The sequence below is a fragment of the Sapajus apella genome, unplaced genomic scaffold, assembly GCF_009761245.1.
Source record: "Sapajus apella isolate SASKATOON/1434 unplaced genomic scaffold, GSC_monkey_1.0 scaffold2640, whole genome shotgun sequence".
NCBI lineage: Eukaryota > Metazoa > Chordata > Mammalia > Primates > Cebidae > Sapajus > Sapajus apella.
In genome coordinates this window covers 1-8638 of record NW_022439566.1, presented here as the reverse complement: position 1 = coordinate 8638, position 8638 = coordinate 1, and the positions used below count along the sequence as shown (strand labels likewise).

Below are 8638 nucleotides of genomic sequence, written 5' to 3'. Positions count from 1 at the left end.
GGGACAGAACAAAGATTAAGATTTCCTGAAATTCTTTTCCCTCACAGGTGTTGGGTGGGTGGTAAAATTCCAAGAAATACTTTAATCCCTAGCCTAGATGTCAGGTTTTCCATTTTAAAACAAAGAGATGAATGTCTTCCAGCAAGTTAATCTTTTTGTGCCTTAGTCCGATCTAAGATATGAGGATAATAATTTTGCCTAACTCAATCATTTAATGTTCATTATGAGTTAACTTGAGTTAGTTTAACCAACTTGAGTTGAACTAACTCAAGTTAACCAACTCGAGTTAAATGATCAACTCATTTAATGTTCAGATTAAATAAATCAAGTAAATTTCTTAGACCATTGTCTGATACATGCTATAATGATTAATATTCTAAAAAAGGGTCGCCTGAGTGAAAGAAGAGAAACACAAAAGAATATACTCTGCATTCCAAAGTTAACCTGAAACCTTTGGAACCTTGTCAGGGGGAGGTAAAATATGCCTCATTATTCCCTCCTTCCTTTTGGAATTCAGGCCCAGCTGACCAGCATTAACATTAAAACAGATCTTAAGACTGACAAAACCAACTTTGATTGTAGCAATAAGATACCAAATTCCAGCAGGACTCTAGTATGACATCACATGACACATAGTAAGGCCTGAAAGTGAACTATTTTACCCCAAATTATGTTTCTTTGCCATATCATGAAATAGTCCTGCAAAGCTATCCTTTTCTAGGCCTTTTTCCTGATTCAGGAGAGAATCAACTCTGATAAGAAACATTTACAATGTAGTCTCTCAATAGCCTGCCACATGCGGAGTTCCTCTGCATAGGGGGAGGGGAGTCTTGGTCTCCCCAACCCCTTATTTTACCACAGACATTCCCTTCTATTTTTAATTTTTCTTTTGAGATGGAGTCTTGCTCTGTTGCCTAGGCTGGAGTGCAGTGGCATGATCTCGGCTCACTGCAACCTCTGCCTCCCAGGTTCAAGTGCTTCTCCTGCCTTGGCCTTCAGAGTAGCTGGGATTACAGGCTCCAGCCAGGCTGGTCTCAAACTCCTAACCTCAGATGATCTGCCCGCCTTGGCCTCCCAAAGTGCTGGGATTACAGGCGTGAGCCACCGTGCTCAACCGCCTTCTAGTAATTCCATCTGCAGCCACAAGTCCTTATATAATCCAGACATTCCCTTCTGTGGAGTCTAGGTCTTTAGACAAAGCTTTAAACCAACTGTCCATCAGAAAATCTTTGAATCTACCTATGATCTGGAACCGCCCCCCACAGTAGTCCTACCTTTCCAGATGGAACCAATGTACATTTTATATTTATTGATTGACGTCTTATTTCTTTTTTTACATATTTAGTTTCACTCTAAAGCTCATTAGATTTCCTGACACTGTACATAGGTTCTATTTATTCTGAGGGAGGAGCTTGACTTGACTCACATTATTTACTAGTTGAAAGGCACATTTACCTGCGTTGAACTCAGGATCATCTTCCAGGGCAACCACAGCTCCCTCCACGGCATCCACAGCACTCCCGCCCTCTCGGAGGATGCAGTAGCCCACGGTGGCGGCTCTGACGACACCCTGGCGCACTCGCTCCCTCCGATCCTTGGAGATGGGGCCGGCCCCGCCGCCGTGGACCACCACGATGGGATTCATGTCGGCGGATCCTAGGCACTAGGAAGGCGAAAGCGTCGTCTAAAGCCAGCCCAAGGAAGCCGCGGGGACACAAGGTCCTCGGGAGATCCTGCGGGGACAGCGCCCAGTCTCTATTTTGGGAGACCTGGTTGACAGCGGGGGGTGGGAAGGGGAGGCTCGGTCGAGCTTGGTACGAAGAGCCCAGGGCGCCCCGCGCCCTCCCACATTCCTCTCCGCCCCCGGCCCGGACCTGCCGGAGCCTCAGTTTCCCCGGGGACGTCGCCCCGCCTCCACCGCCGCCCGCCTCCAAGCTCCGGCCTAGAGGGAGGATGTGTATTTCGCCTTCCGGAAAATGTCTATTTTCGTTTATTTCGTTCGCCCTCCCACGTCTTGTGCGCCTGCTCCAGGAGGGCCGCCGAGTTACCGAGGGCACCGCGGGAGGCGGACGCCGAGGCCTCAGGCTGGGTCGAGCAGCCCTCGCAGCTGCCCAGTCCGGCCGCTCAGCGGAGCGGGCTAGAAACCGCTCAACCTGCAACCGCTCGGGCCGCAACGGCTCTGCGCCGGCGCACGAAGGCAGGGCCGCCGCACTGCCCAGTTACCGTAAAGCCCCGACGCCCGGCCTGCGCGCACCTGTCTCACAGCTCATCGGAGTCTCAGCTCCTGGCTCGCGCGAGCTTCCTAGAGGCAGGTGGCGACCCTCCCTCTCCTGATGAGGCTGGGGGCAGGGTGGTTGGGTTGGAGGCGAAAAGCGGGAAGTGGCGTGCCACCGTTTTGTAACTGCAAATTGAAAAGCAACGCTGTGAGCCCTAAAATCCTTCCTTTGCCAGAGGTGCTTAGCAGACTCGCTAGTTATAATTTTGAAATAAAATCCCTCCCCTTGACGTGTCTCTCTCCTTAACCATTTGCGAAGAACAGAAAGATAAACTGTAAAAATGTCTACCTGCTCTGATTCTATACCTTTACTTCGGGTGCCCGGAGAGTCTGAAAACCCCCAAGTTTAAATTACATCACCCACAGAAGTCCTTATTTTATTTATTTATTTTTGAGATGGGGTTTCTTTATCTGGTCTTGAACTCCAGAGCTCAAGCAATCTTTTCACCTCGGCCTCCCAAAGTGCTGGGATTACAGCGTAAGCACTTACGAGTCCTTATTTTTCTTCGATACTTCAACTCCTCCCTGCCTCTGTGTGTTCCCTAAAGACTTGACACCCCTGGTGACTGGACGAAACCGCCTGTATTCACCCATGGCTGTCCTAGATCCCTGTTTCGTCCTTCCTGTAGTCAAGGCGGATGTAAGGAGTTTACATTTGTACCCAGGAAGACAACTGGGTTAGTGGTATGACCTGAAAGATACCTTACTCTATTACGAAAGTACCTTTTTGAATTATGATGTTATTATTTTTTAGGGCAGTTTAGGCTCACAGCAAAATTATTTTGTTTTTATTAATTTGCTCTAAGTTGTTTATTGGCTGGATGAGCCAATGTCAAAGATAGGCTTTCACTTTGTCCAACAAATGCCACCTTTCCCCAACCCCCTCCATGCACTGAAGGTACTGATGGACTGATGGCACAGAGTTTGATTCATTCCTGAGAGACCCAAATGTACAAAGGGACAATGGCCAGAACTTATACAGAAATAAACTCTGAACCAGAACCCATGCAGCAGCTAGTCTGGGACACCAAACCACAACCTTAACAGCAATGCATTCTATTTTTTTTTGAGACAGATTTTCACTCCTGTTGGCCAGGCTGGAGTGCAATGGTGCGATCTTGGTTCACTGCAACATCCAACTCCTGGGTTCAAGTGATTCTCCTGCCTCAGCCTCTTGGGTAGTTGGGATTACAGGTGTCCAACACCATGCCTAGCTAATTTTTGTATTTTTAGTAGAGATGGGTTTTACCATGTTGGCTAAGCTGGTCTCGAACTCCTGACTTAAGGTGATCCACCCACCTTGGTCTCCCAAAGTGCTGGGATTATAGGCATGAGCCACTATGCCCAGCCCTCTATTTTTTTTTTTTTTTTTTGAGTTTTTAAAAATTTTATTTTATTTTACTTATTTATTTTTTTGAGATGGAGTCTCACACTGTCACCTGGACTGCAATGCAGTGGCACAATCTCAGCTCACTGCAACCTCCGCTTCCCGGGTTCTCCTGCCTCAGCCTCCCACGTAGCTGGGATTACAGGTGCCTACCACCACACCCAGCTAATTTTTTGTATTTTTAGTAGAGATGAGGTTTCACCATATTGGCCAGGCTGGTCTTGAACTCCTGACCTCGTGATTCACCCGCCTTAGCCTCCCAAAGTGCTGGGATTACTGGTGTAAGCCACCACGCCCGGTCATCAGCAATGCATTCTAAATGGTTAGGACTTGGTCAATAAGTGCCAGCTTCCCTAATTTTTGTCCTTGCTTCCAAGTTAGTCTCAACCAGAGAAAGCTAAATCTTCTCCTCTAACCAGTCACATAGGATGATACTTTTTGTTAGCCCATCCGGCTTCCCCAATGAAACTGCCTCCAAACAGAGCATACCTGAGCTTTCCCTTTTTGCCATTATAAAAGCCTTCCACTCTCCTGCCTGCCCCTGAATCTCTGCCTAACGCAAGTGATATGGGTGACTCCCTCGCAATGGCAAGCTCTAAATAAATAGCCTTTGCTTATTCCCATTTGGATGGTTTCCATTTATTTCCACATTCCAGAAATACAAGTGTCTGCTTGAGTGAAGGATTTGTGCTGAAAGGACCCTGGAGGAGGGACTGGCCGTCTCCAGTTGTGGACATCAGAGCATTAGGGCCAAGCTGTACTGCTGATGTTTGTCTCCATTGCTTGCTTGCCACCTACCTTGACTCACTGGAATTCAGCTGGGGTGTGGTGGGCATCTTCCATCGGACTGTTTTGTTCTGTGCCTCGTAAGCAGCCTGGCTCACTGTGGGCCCCACAACCCCACCCTCTCCTCTGATTATGCTTTCCCTAATTCCACCCGTCATATTTGAGACAGCAGAGTCTGTATGGCCTGCGCTGGGAAGGTGCTTAGAGGAATATAAAAGCTCTTAAGAATCCAAACTGCCAGTAGGGAGGTTATCAACTAACTGTCGTGACAAGACCAGTCTGTGTTTCTGGTTGCAAACAACAAAACAATCTGGCTAGATTAAAATGGAAAAGGATTTATAGAGAATATTAAGAAGCCCATAGAATTTCTAAATGGTTTTAAATCCACACAGATAGCAATAATCCACAGCCATGCTATGGGCTTGCTCTAGTCTCTGGAGAGCATACTGTCACCGCCTTCACTGGGCACTTTTGCTGAGCATCTTTCCTTGGGATTGGCTGCCTGATGCTCCACCCTAGCTTCCTCTGACCTTGAGGCATCTTTGCTACTCTGCTTCCTGGAAGATCGGTCCCCTATTCCATTTCTTCCCATTGCTCACCTCTGAATCCTAGGTGAAACCCAGCTACACGCCCCATCTTAGTTGCAGGGAAGTAATGCCGTGAAGGTGAGAATGCAAACTTTGGGGTTTCTACTGGGAGAAGGTAGGGTTTATAATGTAGAAATATTACTGAAATGTAGGGACAGTGCTGAAAAGAAGTCGGTGGCCACAAATGTAAATATTTGCTATCCAGTGTATGAAAACTACTGCTTAAAAACAGCAACACAGTCAAAGGTGAGATTTTGTGGCATAAGTTATTTGAGTATTAGGGGATTTCAGAGAATGGAAAGGAACTTGTGACCAGTGATTTGGCACAGATGACTTGGAGTAGAAAGGTCTTGAATGTGGTGTGCAGGAAAGAAAGGATCTGAATTGGGAGATGAGAAGAAGGCAGAGGAGGAACTTTCCTGGGGGAGACTGCATGGGCGAAGATGTAGAGGAGGAGGGTGGCCATAGCATTTGTTGTCCCAGCCAGCATACTTGAGTGTGAAAGGAAGCACACTAAAAAATTGTACTGGGACGGGCCAAGCGCGGTGGCTCACTCCTGTAAACCCAGCACTTTGGGAGGCTGAATTGGGCAGATACCTGAGGTCAGGAGTTCGAGACCAGCCTGACCAACATGAAGAAACCCCGTCTCTACTAAAAATACAAAATTAGCACAGCATGGTGCCGCATGCCTGCAATCCCAGCTAATCGGGAGGCTGAGGCAGGAAAGTCGCTTGAACCTGGGAGGCGGAGGTTGCAGTGAGCTGATATCGCACCATTGCACTCCAGCCTGGGCAACACAGCAAAACTCTCTCAAAAAAACAAAAGAAAACAAAACAAAAAACACCAAAAAAAAAATTATACTAGGCAATAGGCACAAGCAGGGACAGATCCAGGCAAACTGATTGATCTCCTGTGGATAGGAGAATCCCTTCCCTTCTTGTTAACCCACAACTAATAACATATTTTACCACTCTTGGGAATTCCCTTTATTCCTGGTTTACCTTCCTTTCCTGCCTTAAGGCCCAGTTTAAATTAACCCCTTCTGCGAAGCCTTTCCTCCCGAACCTCACTAAGGATCAGTCATTCCCCTTCTAGTGACCTATTGTTGTGAGTGATTCCCACACATTTATTGGCTTCAAACAACACACATCATCTGACAGTTCTGGTGGTCAGCAATTCAAACCGGGTCTGCAGGGACTGAGTTCCTTCAGGAAGCTCCAGAAGAGAATCCATGTCTTTACCTGCTTCTACAAGCTGCCTGTGTCCTTGGCTCATGGCCTCATCTTCCATTGCCAAAGCCAGAAGCCAAGCATCTTCAACTCTCTCTCTCTGGCCTCTGTTTCTGCCGCTACGTCTCTTCTCTCTCTGCCACCATCATCACCATTTACTTCTCTGACTCTGTCTCTTCTGCCTCCTTTTGTTTTTGACCTCTGAACTTTTTATTGGCCTCCTGCTCCCCAAAGGGTCCCCTGCTTTTGCTGGCTTAATGTCTCAGAACTTCGGTGTTGTTGGTCTCAGACACCACCTTGCCATCAGCTATCTGGCGGGTGGTGTTCTTTTGGATGGTTTGCATGGAGTTGCTGCTATCCAGGGGATAACCAAGATTGAAGTCCTCACCATCTTCCAGCAGTCGAGGGTAGATGGCGATCTCAGCCTCTAGCTTGACCTTGATGTTCAGCAGGGCCTGAAACTCCTGGGCCTGGCATTGCCCCTCTGCCCGGGTCTGTGCCCGCTCTGACTCCAGGTGCAGCAGGATCCCATTGAGCTGCTCCATGTGCAGGGTGTAGTGGGCCTCCACCTCCCTCAGGCTGTTCTCCAAGCTGGCCTTCATATTTCTCATGGAGTCCAGGTCGATTCCTGGCCGAGGCTGGGAAAGGTGACTGGTGGCCCAAGGGGTTAGAGTGTTGGGTTCCATTTGATCCTTCCATCTCAGCCTCATGCCTTTGTCCACTTCTCTGGTGGGCTTCATATTCCTGTCCCAATCCCAAATCTCTTAGATAAATTCTGTAGAAAATAAACTTCTGAGCTGGGCGTGGTGGCTCATGCCTGTAATCCCAGCATTTTGGGAAGCTGAGGTGGGCAGATTACCTGAGGTCAGGAGTTTGAGACCAGCCTGACCAACATGGAGAAACCCCATCTCTACTAAAAACACAAAATCAGCCGGGTGTGGTGGCACATGCCTGTAATCCCAGCTATCTGGGAGGCTGAGGCAGGAGAATTGCTTGAATTTGGGAGATGGAGGCTGTGGTGAGCTAAGATTGCACCATTGCACTCCAGCCTGAGCAACAAGAGCGAAACTCCGTCTCTAACCAACTAACTAACTAACTTCTGGTCTTTGAGGAGGAAGGAGGAAGCATCTTTTTGTCTGACTCTGGGCTAGGAGAAGGAATCTGGCTAACTCCTCTGCAGACGGTTTTCCATCAACAACAGTTTTATGGATTAAGGATTGTATCCAACTGTCCCTGACAAAACTTGACCACAGTGGTTTAACCAGATAACTGTTGATTTGAAAACAACAACAACAACAACAACAACAAATCTAGTGGTTGTTGCCCAGGCTGGAGCAGCAGCTCCAAGGTGACACAGACTCCTTCTCTTTCCCTTCTGCTGCTCTCGGCCTGTGGCTTTCACACACGTGGCACTCCTAGGCACTTTGATCACTATTGGGGCAGGAGGAATGGGGAAGGGCAGAGGGGAGAAGGCCCTTACCAGCTCCCCTTTGCTCCTTTAATTCAGGAAAGCTCTCTAGCTTTCCTGGAAGTCCTTCAAGCGGACTTTCATTGGCCCGAACTGGATCGGGTGACTGCCCTTAGTGGCAAGAAAGTCTGGGGAGTGAGTTTTTATTTTAGCAGGACACATCATGGCCCTGGATAAAATCAAGATCTCTTGGCAAGAAGGAAGGTGACAGGATATTGGGTAGACAACTGGGAACATCTGCCATGCCTGCCTCCCCACCTTTGATGTTCCTGTGTGTCTGAGCACTGAGTCTCTCAAGGGTTCTGCAGAACAAATAGATTCACCTCTCAAGTAGATGATCACTTCCTTTAATCTGACATTTGTTATTCATCTTCCAAAGTGACCTCTTTTACCTGCCATTGTCATCTGTCTCATTCTTCCTGTCTTTGTGGGTAGTATTCTTTTTAAGATTGTTTACTATCATTTTAGAGGAGTTTAGAAGGGAGGGGTAGCCCATTTCTGTGAGGTTGACTAGGGAGGTTGACTAGAGCCCCAAGGAGGTGATTCTAACCACAGTGGCACTGGGTGATCTAGGAGGAGGAGGCTTGGGGTGGGGAATGCCAGAGATGGGGAGAGGAGGTGGGACCAGAAAAGGAGGGACTGGACAGGGAGGGTCTGAGTCAGAAATGAAGGAGGCGTGTGAGAGAGACTGAGGAAGAAGGAATGGAAGTGGCGGGGGGCGGAGGAGGAAGAGAAGAAGAAAAGAAAGAAGCAACTAACATTTTCTTACTTTTTTTTTTTTTTTGAGATAGGGTCTTGCTTGGTTGCCCAGGCTGGAGCACAGTGGCGTGATCTTGGCTCACTGCAATCCCTACCTCCTGAGGTTCAGGCATGATTCTCCTGCCTCAGCCACCCGAGTATCTGGGA

General features: G+C 48.1%; 1 protein-coding gene across 1 annotated transcript; it reads right to left on the bottom strand.

Moving 5' to 3' along the window:
- Window positions 1-1342: 1342 nt before the first annotated feature.
- LOC116547312 lies at window positions 1343-2869 on the bottom strand. Its single transcript, XM_032273299.1, has 3 exons — window positions 2766-2869; window positions 2049-2211; window positions 1343-1663 (listed from the first exon to the last, which is right to left on the bottom strand). The coding sequence occupies exons 1-3, from the start codon at window positions 2867-2869 to the stop codon at window positions 1391-1393; spliced, it is 540 nt and encodes a 179-aa protein (XP_032129190.1). The 3' UTR covers window positions 1343-1390.
- Window positions 2870-8638: the final 5769 nt, after the last annotated feature.